A 15842-nucleotide genomic window follows, 5' to 3' on the forward strand; every position below is an offset into this window, starting at 1 on the left:
CCGATCGTGCCGTCAAGAGATGCGGGCTGTTGTCCTCAGGTTCCCACCAGAGGGCGCTCGCTCGCATTCGAGCGCCGCTGCGCATGTTCCGCCCCCGAGCCCAGCTGGAGGGGGAGGACCGGCTGTGAGTTGCGCCCTGGGAATCGAGATGGGGAGAGGGCGGGGGTTGGCAGGAGGGGATCCCGCTACTCAGAGCTTCCCCGGGTGTGTGTATGTGTGTGTGGGGTGCGGGGAGGACAACTGCCTCTTCCAGCCCTAGACAGAGCCTCCCCGGACGATCCTTGCAAGCAAAGGGGGAAAGTAGAGGTCCTCCTCCCCACCCCCCGTCCCGAAACACTCCATAGCCGGTGGCAAGAGGAAAGCCCCAGGGTTCCCCAAAAAGGAATTGCCGGGTTAGGAATCCCTAATCCTGATCTTGACTGTGCATGCTTTGGGGAGAGGGGGGAGGAAGGAGGAAGACGGGTGGGATGCTCTCTGCCTTTGTCCCCATGGGGAGGATCACCTCTGATGCTTCCTCCCTTCCCTACCATAGCTATGAAGGATGCAGGAAGAGGATGTCCCAAAGGTGATTCCCCGTCCCCGAGCCAACTGGACTTTCTGTGTTTTCTTTGAAGACATTTCTCTTCTCATCCAAGAGGCTTCTTCATCTCTTGACTGGATGGTGGGGAACTGAAGAAGCTTCTTGGGTGAGAAGTGAAACGTCTTCAAATAAAAAACCAGAATGACTGGTTTCCTCTTGAAAAAAAACAAAGAAAAAAGCACCTTGACCCTGGATCAGGGGTTTCGAATCTTGGCAACTTTAAGACTTGTGGACTTCAACTCCCAGAATTCCTCAGCCAGCTTTGCTGAGTCCACAAGTCTTAAAAGTTGCCAAGGATCGGGGGACGCCAATCTTTTGGACCTCAGGGACCATCAAACTCATAATTTTAAATCCTGTGGACCAGAGACCCTGGGAAAATCCCAAAAAAATGTCTGCAGGAAAATTCCCCACCCCGTTTTCCTACTGTCTCCAGCTCCGTTCTTGGGGAGAGAGAGAGAACGAGAGAGAGAGACTTTTGGCTTCATGCAAGGAAAGCAGCAGAAGCAACAGAAGTCTTTCCCTCCCTCAAACTCCACCAGAAATGAATCTTTGTGAGACTTGTTGCGCCGGCAAAGCCCCTTGGAGCAAGATGCCTTGCAGGGTCCCAAAGACTCATTTCTGGCAGAGTTTTGGGGGGAAGAGAAAGAAAGATTTTTGCTGCTTTCCTTGCGTGCAGCCAAAAGCAGAAGAAGAAAGAAGCGGAAAGAAGCAACCCGGTTAGCCAGGCCTGCCATGTGGGGCGAGTGAGCAAGACACATGAGTACGGCGAGTGGCTCATTTGCTTTTCAAAACTTCAAGTGGAAAAGAGGAAAGAGTCGGGAGAGACGGCTCTGAGGGGAAAGCCGAAAGAAACCATCTTCATGTTTTGCATAAACCAGGATCTCCGCCCCAGCATTTCTACCCAAAACTCTGGTCAAGGGACTTTCTGCCCTCCGCTAATGGTGTCATTTTAAGCTTCTGGGAAGCACCTGCAGCACCTGGAACTGAGCTGCACCTCTGCAGAAGACCCTTCCCCCACCCCCACCCCCCACCGGCCAAATGAGGGAGGGCAAGAGATGATGGGAGGAAGGGAAAGAGAGTTCTGGAGCCACACTGTTACTTTGCACTGATGTGTGGTGCTGCCCAAACGTGTGTGATAACACAGGGTGCGGGCTTGTGATTTGGTGCGTGTGGAGCCGGTATGTTGGCTTGTATGTGGTTTGGAGATTTGGAGGTTCAATGGGATCAACAAAGGAGAATATCTGTGGCTGAGGGGTCCTTGGTGGTCTCTGAGCTGTCTTTGTTTTCTCGCTATTGGAAGAAATAGCCTTCTGGGTTCAGTTCCAAATGGGGAAGAAAGACACTGGAAACATGGAGACCGTTTGGAAAGATGGTTTAATGGTGGACAGGACCACATGGCTTGGAGCTCCAAACTGAAAGAGACAATCACATGCTTCAAGATGTGGGGTGAAGGAAAAGAAGGGCTAAGATGCTGAGAGACCCTTAGTTATACACCCTCTGTTGGGCCGCACCTTAGTGTTTCCTGTTCCTGTGTAAGAAATGTATCCCATTGGCTGTCGGACTCCCAGGGGCGGGGGTCTTAGCTAACTTTGTAGGCTGTGTCTGGACCACACCTGAGTGCTGGCTGATGCAATCTTCCCAGGCCAAGTGGTGACATGGGTAGAGGCCTTTGTTATGTAGAATACTCTGGCCCAGGCCTTAACGGCCCACCCATTAACAAAAGTGTATGTGGGGATGAGCTTCTGCCTCTCTGAGTTTCTACTTCCCTTTTAGGGGAAATATTCTGCCTTTTTAACATTTCCTAAAATATTTCATTTTTCTAGGAGAGGGGTGGGTGATAACTTTCGACATTGCAGACATTTCATTACCCAAACCAGGTAACATCATCAGTGCTGGTCCTAAACGTTTGGTTAGCCAAACTAGGTAGCATTATCAGTGCTAGTCCTAGCACTGATGATGTTACCCAGTTAGGGTAACGAAACGTCTGCAAGAAAATAAGCTCAGAGAGCACCAAGGACCCCTCATAAATGGGATCATCATGAGGTATCGGGGTTTAGTTGTCATCATGGCCCACCTGTGTCCAGAGTGACCATGAGGCTGCTCAGGAGACAACACTGTCTGTGGCCCAAGCTGGAAATCTAGGCCTGTAATGGCAAACCTATGGCACCCATGTTGGAAGTGGCCTGCAGAGCCACTTCTGCCAGTATGCGAGAAGTCACCCGGAAGAGCCCCACTGCGCATGTGCATGCGCTGCCCACCTGACAGCTGGTTGTTGGGTGTCTGGTGTGCATGTGCATGGGAGATGTGTGTCGCATGCACACAGATGCATAGCGCAGAGGGATCCTGCACGCATGCGCAGAGACATGCGGTGTGAGCAGAGGTGGGATTCAAATTTAACCGGTTCTGTGGGCGTGGCCTAATTTGTGGGTGTGGTTTGGTGGTCATGTGACTGGCTGGGTGTGTCTTGCTGACTGGGCATGGCTTGGTGGTCATATGCCCGGCTGGGCATGGCTTGTATGTAAATATTGATTTTTTCATTTAAAAAAAACAACTTTTACCCAAAATCAGGCAAAGCAGGCAGGCAGATTAAGTTGCTCACAGAATCACAGAGTCACTCAGAGATCTACCTTTTTGCAATCTGCTACCCGAGTCTGCACTGAAAAATAGAAGCTTCAATCCTAAGGAAGGTTCAGCGCTGCTTTTAGATTAGCTAGAAAGCAAGAAATCCAACGTTTTCCTGCTTTCTAGCTAATCTAAATCTCCCGGCACAGAAGAACAGCTGATAGTTGTGGGGGAAAAAAGTAAAAATAGCAACTTAGCAGGCAAGTTTGATGGTGCGCATACCAGATAAGGAGTGAGTGGGCAGGGAGAGGAGGGGCCAGCCAGTAGCACGATTTGCCGGTTCTCCGAACTGGGCAGAATCTTAACAACCGGTTCTATAGAACTGGTCCGACCAGGTAGAATCCCACCCCTGGGTGTACGTGCGAAGGGGTTGCATGTGCATGTGTGGGGCGCATTGTGGGGGTTGCGCGCATTGCCTTCTGGGTGCTGGCGTGTGAGTGTGTGCACTCAAGCATGCACATAATTTTCAGTGCGGGAGCCCCGAAAGGTTAGCCACTACTGACCTAGGCTGTAGCTTCACTTCCCATGTTGCCAGCTGTCTAAGATGGTGTCTCTTTTGGAAAGCAGCTTTGCAACATGGAATGGAGAGGAATATATAAGAAAAAAGTCAGCATTAATGGTACTGTACAAGAGAAAGGGAAGAATTATGTTGTGTGTCAGTGAAATAGAGGGAAATCAAAAATGGGATGGATCCGTTGGACGATGGCCGGATCTCCTGAAGTGGAGGTGATCAGGAAGTAAAGGTTCCTTAGGAATTTCGTTAGGAATAACTGGTGACAAGGGTTAGATACAGATTAACAGAGTTGGAAGAGACCTTGTAGGTCATCCAGTCTACCCCGCTGGCCAAGCAGGAGATACCAGGGGTCTTCAAACTTCACAGCTTTAAGACTTGTGGACTTCAACTCCCAGAATTCCTCCTCCAATCGTGTTAGCTCAGGAATTCTGGGAGTTTGAAGTCCTCAAGTCTTAAACTTGCCAAGTTTGAAGACCCTTGCCGTATACCGTTTCTGACAGATGGCGATCCAGTCTCTTCTTGAAGGTCTCGGTTTTTATTTTATTTATTTATTTACTTTGGTTTGTCAATTGCTTACAAAATAATAGGTATAAGTAAAAACATAGTTGTGAATACATGGATACATATAAGAAAAATAAAAGAAACAATAGGACAGGTATGGTAGGCACATTGGTGCGCTTATGCACGCCCCCTACAGACCTCTTAGGAAAGGGGTGAGGTCAATGGTAGAATATTATATATAGAATAGTCTCAATATTATATATTATATGTATATTATATATATTATATATAGAATAGTCTCAAGTGATGAAGCTCCCACAACTTCCGAAGGCAACTTCTGTTCCATTGGTTGATTGTTCTCACCGTCAGAAAATTCCTCCTTATTTCCAGGTTGAATCTCTCCTTGGTCAGTTTCCATCCATTATTCCTTGTCTGGCTTTCGGGTGCCTTGTTTGCTCCGCGGAATAATGAAAATGGAAGAACCAGAGACAAATGGAAGGGAATGTTACTTTGATGGAGGCAACAAGAGCAAATCTTGAGAAGAAATGGCTAAGGAAGAAAGAAAGTGTAAATAAAAAATGTTGAATGGAAAAAGTATTAGAACAGGAGGGATTCCAAGATTGGCGTGAAAATTATAAGTATCGAAGGCTGGACATATATTTTTTAAATGTTACTTTATGTGGCTGCCTCTTGTCTGTGGATGACTCTAGGCAGATTTCTATTTTAAAAAATAAAACAATTAAACCAGGGAAAAGAACCAGGAACATTCAGGAGAAAAAAAAATTGTTACAGCTTGCTGTAGTGATCAGTATCCAAGAACGAAAAGGAAGAGGAAAAAGAAGAGAAAGGCAGAGATGGTGGAGGATGGTGCAAACTGGGTAGAAGGTGTTATTGGAGAACTGTGAAAATATATGTCCCAAAGGTGATTTTTTCAGGATGCAACTGGACTTTCTTGTTTTTGCTTGTTTTTGCATTTCACTTCTCATCCAAGAAGCTTCTTCAGCTCTGACAGGATAGCGGGGAATAGATAAATAAATCCTCCCATTCCCTATTATCCTGTCAGAACTGAAGAAGCTGCTTGGATGAGAAGAGAAACGTCTTCAAAAGAAAAAACAGCCCAGTTGCCTCCAGAAAAAAAAAAAAACACTTTTGGGAAAATCATGACCTGGATAACTGAGAATCTCCACATCAATTTTATAGAATAGAATTCTTTATTGGCCAAGTGTGATTGGACACACAAGGAATTTGTCATCGGTGCATAAGTTCTCAGTGTATGTAAAAGATAAAAGTGATAAATCATAGTCATCAAAAACACATTTATCATGAACCATAAGATACAACACTTAGTCATACTCATAGGATACTAAGCAATCAAAATCATACTAGGAAATTAAATCAATATAAATCGTAAAGATACGAACAACAAGGTTATAACCATAAGTAGAAAGGAGATAGTTAATAGGAAGAATGAGAAGAAGAATAGTAATACAGTCTTACTAAATAGTTTGACAGTGTTGTGGAATTAGTTGTTTAGCAGAGTGATGGCATTTGGGGAAAAACTGTCCTTGCCTCTAGTTGTTCTGGTGTGCAATGCTCTATATAATGTCATTTTGAGGGTAGAAGTTGAAACAATTTATTTTGTGTGAAAATATAGTTGCAGTTGGTGAGCAGCTATGCAGTTTAATTTATGCCCAAGGTGGTACCCGGAGATATCTGTTGCTATTCCTCTCTACAAAGGGAAACTTAGCAGGTGTGAATGTGTGCAGCAGCTGCCAAAAAAGCCAACGCAGTTCTAGGCTGCATAAGCAGAGGGATAGAATCAAGATCACTTGAAGTGTTAATACCACGTTATAATGCCTTGGTATGGCCACACTTGGAACACAGCGTCCAGTTTTGGTTGCCACGATGTAAAAAGGATGTTGAGACTCTAGAAAGAGTGCAGAGAAGAGCAACCGGGATGATCAGGGGACTGGAGGCTAAAACGTATGAAGAACGGTCGGAGGAAAACTGGGTATGTCTAGTCTAATGAAAAGAAGGACTAGGGGAGACATGATAGCAGTGTTTCAATATCTCAGGGGCTGCCACAAAAGAAGAGGGAGTCAAGCTATTCTCCAAAGCACCTCAAGGCAGGACAAGAAGCAATGGGTGCAACTAATCAAGGAGAGGCGCAACTTAGAACTAAGGAGAAATTTCCTGACAATTAGAACAATTAATCAGTGCCTCCAGAAGTTGTGAATACTCCAACACTGGAAGTTTTTAAGAAGATTTGGATAACCATTTGTCTGAAGTGGTGTAGGGTTTCCTGCTTAGGCAGGGGGTTGGACTAGAGGACCTCCAAGGCCCCTTCCAACTCTGCTATCCTATCCTATCCTATCCTATCCTATTCTTCTGAACTAAGTGAAATTTAGTTTTGAACAGATATGCATACAATGTATAGAAATGTACTGGGAGCCAGCCAGAAACAATGATTAGTCAACAAAGGGAAAGTTAGCAGGTATGAGTGCAAAATCTGCGGGCGGATTGGTTGAGGAGGAGTTTAGAATTATTCAGGTTGAAAGGGTACAAGGAGTGACAATAAGGTAACAATCTGCCACATACAGGGCAGCGTGATAAGGCTGACTGTATAATTTTTTTCTCAGTGAGCAAAATATCTTGGCCTATATATATTTTTTTTCTCTTCCTCCTTGGATATCTAAGCTGGAGTCATCTTGCCTGGCGATCCAAAGGACTCTTAGAAACAGAGAGGGCTCAACAGCTTGGTGAGACTTATCCAGGACCTCCTCCTCATGAACCCTCCTTTATGATTGAAAATAATTTTATGGAGTCACGAGATCTTGTGGCCCCCATTTGGACTTGGGTTGAAGTACGAAGGAAATGGAGTCGAAACACCAAGCAGCTGAGAAAGCTGGAAAAAGGAGCCGTCGGGCAGCTTGGGCGCGAGCCGGGCAGAAGCCCCTAAAGGAGGAAGCCATCACTTCAGAGATCCAGCGCTGGAGCTTCCGGAATGTCCACTACCGGGAAGCCAAAGGGCCGCGAGAACTTTGCAGCCATCTCCATCGTCTTTGCCGTCGGTGGCTGCAGCCAGAAAGACGCACCAAGGCCCAGATGTTGGATCTGGTACTTTTGGAGCAGTTCCTAGCTACCCTGCCTTCAGAGATGGAGAGCTGGGTGCGGGAGTGTGGGGCAGAGACCAGCTCCCAGGCGGTGGCCCTGGCCGAAGGCTTCCTCCTGAGCCAGGCGGAGGAGCAGAAGGAGAAGGGAGAACTGCAGGTGAGAGAATCTTATTCTGAAACTTCTAAAGCAGCTGTCTCCAACCTTGGCAACTTTAAGCCTGGAGGACTTCAACTCCCAGAATTCCTCAGCCAGCTTTGCTTTGCGGGCTTTGCTGCTTTGCTGGCTGGGGAATTCTGGAAGTTGAAGTCCTCTAGACTTAAAGTTGCTAAGGTTGGAGAGTCCTGTTCTAAAGGGATATTGGGAAAGATAAACAATGTTTGAATTCTTAAATGTTGGTGGGATTCAAATTATTTTACTGCCGGTTCTGTGGGTGTGACTTGGTAGGCATGGCTTGATGGGTGTGGCAGGGGAAGGTTATTGCAAAATCTCCATTCCCTCCCCACCGCACTAACCTGCTTTCCAGCTCCGTTCTCCTGCACGGGGCAACAAAAGAAGACCCAGCCAATCAGCTGGGACTCAGGAGGCAGAGAATAGATGGAGGCCGGGCCAAGTCAGAGGTAGTATTTGCCGGTTCTCTGAACTACTCCAAAATTTCCACTAGTTCTGGAGAACCGGTCAGAACCTGCTAAATACCACCTCTGCCGTTCCTTTCATTCCTCTCCTTTTTTCTACCTGGAGTTACAGATTCTGGAGATGATCACAGAACATCCCATGAGAAGGAAAGACCGGTCTGATCCGACTCAGGAGCTGCTTCCCACAGTCACCTCCCAGAAAGATGAAAGTTGGGACACCTCTCAAGGTAAAGGAAGGTGTCAGGGTTTCAGATAATACACCCATAGCAAACAGAACTCCGAGGCAGGTAGATTCCTCAAAGAATAGTTTTATTGGATATATCATACTTGTCTCGATACCCATGCTTCACTACGAAACTATGTATGATCGGGCTTAGGTTTTGGGGAGGAAAATAAGGGGAAAAAAATATGTGCCCCTGCCTGCCAGCATCCATCAGTGTTCATCTGGCTAACATCCTGTCAGTGTGTGAGAGAGTTGAGGGCTGTTTGGAAACTGAAACAGTATTTGCTGTGTGAGCAAGAAGGAGATAGCAAGGAACGTGGGTGTGGCTTAGCTCAACTGTTCTGTACTAAAGCTACTTGGTGCTGTGAAAGTAAAACTGAAACTCCTCTGCTTGTGTTTTGCATTTGGAACAGATTTCTTTTCAGGTGGGAAGAGGGAGTAGAACTCCTTAGCATCAGAGCAATAGTAATAATAATAATAATAATAATAATAATAATAATAATAATAATAATATAGGAAATACTAATGCTCTGATGGTCATTTCGAAATCCGTTCTTAGTGAGCACCTAGAAGCTAAGAGGAACATACGTGCCAAATTTCAAATTTGTAGATTTTGTGACGATGCGTGAGTGGTATTCCATTTTTATATATTATATATAGATTGGTGGAAACTGGTAAAAACCAATTCTGAATGTTCCATGGTTTTCACCTAATTAAAAGTAAATTTTATCCCTTTCCCAAACAATTAGTCACATGGTCCAATCAAGGTGCCATCCGGTTGCCTGGTAACTTCACTCCTTCCCTCTCCAGCCACCTCTGGGAATGTCCTTGGTTCCCAGGAGAAAATATTTTGTTTTGGCTACAAAATCCCCGCTATTTCTATTCCCCTCTCCCTATACCTCAGCTTCAGGGATGACGGGAGGGATTCCTTCCAAGTCACATAAATTTTCCCAAGGAGTCCGTAGCTCTCCCTTCTTTGATGAATTCTCTTGGGTGCGGTATTTATTTATTTGTCAATTGCTTACAAGATAATAGGTATAAGTAAAAACATAGTTATGAATACATGGATACATATAAGGAAACTAAAAAATATATAAAAGAAACAATAGGACAGGGACAGTAGGCACGTTGGTGTGCTTATGCGCTCCCCACATTTTACTAATTTTGCTTCCGCCATTTTTGTCTCCCTCGTAGGGAACAGAATAATGTCGCTGGTCTTTGTAGGAGCATCTCCTTTTTCTGCTGGCTCCGAGAGAGCAGCTGGATCTGCAGCTCAGGTAGAAGCTACATTCTTATCTTCCAGCCTGCCAGTGGCTCCGATCAAGAGCACGTTCCCCAGAAAATTAGGGAGAAGCTGAAAGTGGGTTGTGTTTTGTGTGCCTAGTGACAGACAGATCCTGGCATGGGCTCTCCAAAACTCTCTTGAAGACATTGCGTTGACCTTGGGGACTGGTGCCACAGGCCATAAGGCCGAAATGTCAGGCAGGCAGGATCTCTACGTCTCCTGCCTGCAAACACCAGGAAGAGTTGGAGCCAGTGATGGGTGAAGTGTCCAGAACCCATCTGTTACTTTCACCAAATCAGTGGTGGTATTCTACCGGTTTGGCCCAGTTCTGCCGAGTCGGTAGCGCCAATGAGCAGCGGAGACCGAATTGGTTCTCTCTGTCACTCTGCTGTTGGGCCCACCCACCCACCTGGGCTCCCATATTCAATTATATCCCCTGTTTTTCAAGCGCAGCTACTTTATGTGGCACAGCAGAGTGCTGCATGGCAGCTGCGGAAGCGACCGGGAGAGTGCAGGCTTGCAGGAGGTGAGTTGGAACGCCTCCGTGCCTGCGCAAAGGCACCCACCCACCAAGCCACATCCACCAAACCGGTGGTAAAAATCTTTGAATTCCACCACTGCACCCAATGATCTTGAAATTCTTGTGAGATACAGTCAAGTTCATGATTAGTCCGCTGTCAATTTTCTTGCAAAAAATGTTGCCTTGTTTAATTCATTTCAAAATCCAATTTTTTTTAGGGTTTGTGAACAAAAAGACCAGTGGTGGCTAACCTTTTTGGGTTCCGGTGCCAAAAATTGCGTGCGCACCAGTGCGCACGCACTCGCGTGCCAGCAGCAAGAATGCAATGCGCGCCCCATGCCCTGTGCACATGTGCGCACAATCCCCACCACCACCAACCCTTTACCTGCACTGTGCCTCACAGCTGATTTTTCAGCTGGTTTGAAGCCTTTTTTGGCCTCCTAGAAGCTTGAAAAAAGCCTCTGAAAGGCTTTTCAGGACGAATTATATTCTGGTAGTACAGGAAGTGATGAAACAGGCCTATAATTTGTCCTGAAAAGCCTTGCAGAGGTTTTTTCTAAGCCTCTGAGAGGCTGAGAAAGGCCTCAAACCAACAAACAAACCAAAAATCAGGCGCGTGCATGCGCAGTGAGGTAAGTTTGCCTGAGGCTCACATGCCAGCAAAAATGGCTCTTTGTACCACTTGTGGCACACATGCCATAGGTTCGTCATCACGGAAATAGACCTTTTTCTGTTAATTGGGAGTATAGCTTTCCTGTTTCAGGGTCTCGTGTCCTTTGAGGAGGTGGCTGTGGATTTCTCGGAGGAGGAGTGGGCTCAACTGGATCCTCACCAAAAGGCTCTTCATGGAGAAGTCATGCTGGAAAACTCCAGGAATGTGGCCTCGCTGGGTAAGAGCCCTTGTGCGCTATGTGTCAAGGTTCCAAGTAACACACCCATAACACACACAACTCCGAGGCAGGTAGATTCCTCAAAGAACGGTTTTATTGGGTGTATCATATTGGCACGGACTGGTGAAAACCAACTCTAAAAGTTCCTGTGGTTTTCACCTAATTAAAAGTTTCAGCCCTTTCTCAAACAATCAGTCACATGGTCCAATCAAGATGCCATCCAGTTGCTTGGCAACTTCACTCCTCCTCTCTCTGGCCACCTGTGGTTCCCAGGAGAAAGTGTTTTGTTTTGGCTACCAAACCCCAGCTCTCTCTTTCTCTCTCTCTCTCCCCACCACTTCCCTATCCCTCAGCTCCATTGTGGCAACACCGAAGCCCCAAAGATGGCCTCAGTCAGGCCAGCTTCAGAGTCGACCCTATGAATTTAAGGACTTGGATGATACAGACATAAAACGGGAGCCTAAATTATGGTTAGTCTCCTGTCTATATAAGAAGAAGAATGAAAAGTTTGGCATGTTGTCTATTTCCTTTCAAAAGACAAACCTCTAAAAGAGTTTTAATCTGTCTGTATTTCTCTTTCCAAGTTTTCCTTCTAGATTTGCTCTTCATAAATTGTTACGTAAAAAAAACCCAGGCTTTTAAAAATCTATTAAAGAATTAAGACAAGGAATATTTTTAATATGGTACAGAAAGTTTTCTCTTGTCTGTCATCATCATCTTCTTTTAATGACCTTGCAGGGTGGCGCTTGGGCTAGCAGAGTGGTTTAATGGCCGGATGCCCTCCCTGTTGCCAATGTTCAACAGATATATTCTCATTGTACCCAAAGAGGGAAATATCTGCCGCTACCTAGGATCAAACTCATAGGTTCCCGATTGTGAGGCGAGAGCTCCACCTCTAGGCCACCATACCACTCTGTTGATACCTATTAAAAAGAAAACAGAGATTAGAAATTAGGAATAGTAAAATGCAGGCATACCTCAGAGATATTGCTGGTTCAGCCCCAGACTACCACAATAAAGCAAGCATCACAATTAAGCAAGTCAGAAATTTTTTGGTTTGTTTCCCAGAGCTCATAAAATTAATGTTCATGCTACTATGTAGGCTATAGGTAGTCCTCGATTTATAGCAAGTAGCAATAGCACTTAGACTTATATACCGCTTTATAATGCTTTACAGCAGTTTACAGAGTCAGCCTCTTGCCCCCAACAATTTGGATCCTCATTTTACCCACCTCGGAAGGATGGAAAGCTGAGTCAACCTTGAGCCTGGTAAGATTCGATCTGCCAAATTGTAGGCAGCTGGCTGCAGCAGAAATAGCTTGCAGTACCACACTCTGACCACTATGCCACCGAGGCTCCTAGATTATGGTGACAATTGGGAATGGAACTTCTGTTGCCAAGGGCAGTTAAACGAATTGTGCCTGATTTTATGACCTGTTTGCTACAGTTAAGCAAATCCCTTTGGTCTTTATGTGATCAAAACCACGCACTGTTGGCTCATATTTCATTGGTTGACTCCAAGATCCTTCTCACAGTTATTGCTATAAAGCCAGGTTTCACCCAGTCTATATACTTTCGGTTTTCCTTGCCTAAAGTTTTTCTTTACTTTTCTATACAGGGAATTTCATTTTGTTAGATAGGGCCGAGGATTTAAGTCTGTCAAGATCCATCTACCATGTTTCTCATATAATAAGGCTGGGTCTTTTTTTTTTTTTTTTTGAGCCCCGAAAAAATGGCTAGGCCGTCTTTTCGGGGAGTGACTTAATTCCCCCTCACTTGCATCTTCGGGCTGGCGGGCAGTGATGGCTTGGATGTTGACCTCGGCGTTGGTGGGGCACTTCGTATCGGGGTCAACGCAGGCAGCACCATATCCGGGTGTGCAACAGAAGTACTTCCTAACGGCAAGCCCCCCCACCATTCCCCCCCATTTCGCATGTTTTAATATAGGCCTTAATTTGGGGGGAGGGGCTTAATTTCATTTCATGCCTATAAAACATGCTGGGACTTCCTATTGGGGGAGGCCGTATTGTTGGAGAAACAGGGTAGATCTTGAGCCTGTAATCTAGGGCAGGGGTGTCATGTGATGCATCTGGCCCTTGGGCCATGAGTTTCACACCCTTGATCTAGGGTTTTGGCTATTCCTGCCAGCTTAGTATCATCCCACAACAAGGGGTTGCGACAAGCCTTCGACTTGTTAAAAATCCCACAATACCTTCCATGTGCAATAAAACGAAGCATGCCTGCGCCAACTTTTATATGATCTTCCTTTGCCTTTCAACTTCTCTTTTCTCATCGGCGACAGTCTTTTTCTCATCGCCTTTATTTCACTGGTGAGCTTGTTCTTTTTTTCCCCAAAGGAACGCAGAGGACTTTCCCCCGTACTCCGCGGAAACGAACAACCACAGGAGGCAAGCCGTATAAATGCTTGGAATGTGGGAAGATCTTCAGCAAGAGTAGCAATCTGACTTCCCACAAAAGAATCCACACTGGGGAGAAGCCATATACGTGCCTAGATTGCGGGAAAAGCTTCAGTCGGAGCAGTAGCTTTTCGGCGCATAAAAGGATCCACACTGGAGAGAAACCATACGAGTGCCCCGAGTGCAGCAAGCGATTCAGTGAGAGCAGTCATCTCATCGCACATAAAAGGATCCACACGGGGGAAAAACCTTATGAGTGCATCGAATGCGGGAAAAGCTTCAGTCAGAGCAGTAGCTTTGCCGCACACAGGAGGATCCACACGGGGGAGAAGCCCTACAAATGTGTGGAGTGTGGGAAGAGCTTCAATACCAGCACGCACCTGACTTCTCACAAAAGGATCCACACAGGAGAAAAACCGTACAAATGTACGGAGTGCGGGAAGAGCTTCAGCGAAAACGGGGCTCTGACGTCGCACAAGAGGATTCACACAGGGGAGAAACCGTACAAATGCACGGAGTGCGGAAAATGCTTCAGTCAGAGCAGCTCCTTTACGCTTCATAAAAAGAGGCATAAAGGAGAGACACCGTATTTATGGATCAAATGGTGAAAAAGTATTCCAGTCTGCGCTTCCTTCCTTTCTCATAAAAGGGTCTACAAAGGAGAAGAAATGGCTTGAATGCATGGGAGTTTGGAAAATCCATCTGTCAAATCAGTCTTTTCACATCACATCTGTCAACCTCATAGATAACCCCGGTAACTTTTTTCTGATGGAGACCGACAATTGGGGCGTGGTAAAGCCAAATTGCAAAACAAAAACGAAAACGGGCGGGATTAGGTGAAATAAATTAAAGTTGACCTTCTGTCTATGAAGAGTCTCAGTCATCCACGTCCAATCAGCTTTTTCAATAGGCAACTGGACTTTCTGGCTTTCTTTGAAGACATTTCGCTTCTCATCCAAGAAGCTTCTTCAGCTCTGCAGAAGAAGAACCGAAGAAGCTTCTTGGATGAGAAGCAAAACATCTTCAAAAGAAAAACCAGAAAATCCAGTTGCCTTTGGGATAAATACGACATGATTTAATTCAATGAATTCAATTAAGAGCTAGTTAAATTAATTTAAAAATTGCTAGTATGATTGCTCTCAAGTCACATACTTATCTATTTCCCTCTGTTCACGCACCCAATTAAAATCTGGTGGCAGCATTAGGAGAAAATTTGAGTGGGGGGGGGATGAGCATTTTGTAGACCATGGGGCCTGGACTCAAGTCCTTTACTCAGAAAGTACAGAAAGTTGAAAACATCACTGAAGGCATAGAAAATCCACTCTCAAGGGAGCAGTTTTTTAAACCCTTAGTGTATTGTCTGGTTGAGACTTCAGCCAGGGATGCAATTCAGAGTTCTACAGCCATCAAGGATAAAATTGTGGAATAAAGACAAGGAGAACATGAAGGAAGCCATTCTAGGAAAAGTTTGGTACCAATCCAAAAAAAGAGAGAGACTGCATTAAAGAGGAACTAACCGTAAAGGTTGAAAGTTAGTGAAAAAGGCTAAACAAGTCCCAAAATAGCCCTTTTAGATCTTTTAACAAGAAAATAAGGGAGGAGTATATTAACAGTTGAAAGAAAATGAGAAAAGTCCAACAGCTACAAGACAAAGCAACCCAAACGTATCTTTCCTGCTCCAAAGAAGGAAGAAGACAATTCCAGGAGCTAGAAACAAATCCGTCTTAAGATGTCTGAGAAAAGTAAAGAGCAAAAATTGATCATGAAGTGAAGTGATTTCTGGCAGAGTTGTTAAAAAAAGCCCGACAACTGTGCAATTAAAACTGTGCAGTGAGAAACTTGGCTGAATTGAATTTGCCCAGGCACATTGACAACTGGACCATACAGAAAATGCCCACAGGGATTTAAGTATGTGGAGAAAAAATAAGAATGGGTGAAAGAAGACAGGCGTGACAAAGAAACAAAAATAGCAGCGTATCCAAGTGATCAAAACTATAGATCAATCTTCACACTGATGCTTTGAAGATTCTAAAGCAGATTGTAAAAGATTGATCTGTGAGCACTCTGAAAAAAAGAGGTCATGAGAGGTTTACTAGCACAGATTCGTCAGAAATAAATATTTCCTGACCAAACCTTCCGACATTTTTGGATTGTGGATAACTTCTTTTAATGGACCGTGGGACTGCTTTAGATGTAATATAACTTGGTTTCTGCAAAGCACTTGACAGAATAGCCAGTGACATTCTGAGTAGTAAGTTAATTTAGTGTGGTTGGAATGGCATGACAATTAAGTGGACGTGTAATGACTCAAAAGTTTTAACTCGGAACATGCTCAAATGTTATTCTTCATCAAACTGGAGGAAGGTAATAAACAGGATGTTACAATGTGAAACTTAAAAGGGTTTGCTTAATAATTTCACTGCTAATTCAACACCAAGTTTAAGAGGGATTGTTTATCAAATTTTCAGATAATGCAAAATTGGATGAGGTCATTTTTATTCTAAAAGTAACCATACAAATTACTATGACACCAATAGTAACTTC

General features: G+C 45.0%; 2 protein-coding genes across 2 annotated transcripts in view; both read left to right on the top strand.

Moving 5' to 3' along the window:
- Positions 1–14115, top strand: part of LOC113450390 (uncharacterized) — a 30776-nt gene extending 16661 nt beyond the window's left edge. Inside the window, exon 7 of the mRNA XM_087927791.1 lies at positions 13247–14115. Within this exon, the coding sequence (XP_087783917.1) occupies positions 13247–13906 (660 nt within the window). The 3' untranslated portion in view covers positions 13907–14115. The remainder of the gene's footprint in view (positions 1–13246) is intronic.
- LOC148126590 (zinc finger protein 202-like) lies at positions 83–11577 on the top strand. The gene is made up of 6 exons (XM_087928442.1): positions 83–124; positions 6915–7487; positions 8076–8190; positions 9381–9463; positions 10755–10881; positions 11235–11577. Exons 2-6 carry the CDS (start codon positions 7092–7094, stop codon positions 11330–11332), a joined length of 819 nt encoding a protein of 272 aa, XP_087784568.1. The 5' UTR covers positions 83–124; positions 6915–7091; the 3' UTR covers positions 11333–11577.
- Positions 14116–15842: the final 1727 nt, after the last annotated feature.

This window comes from Pseudonaja textilis, chromosome 2 (genome assembly GCF_049901715.1).
Source record: "Pseudonaja textilis isolate UNSWEBS1 chromosome 2, rPseTex1.2, whole genome shotgun sequence".
Classification (NCBI taxonomy): Eukaryota; Metazoa; Chordata; class Lepidosauria; order Squamata; family Elapidae; genus Pseudonaja; species Pseudonaja textilis.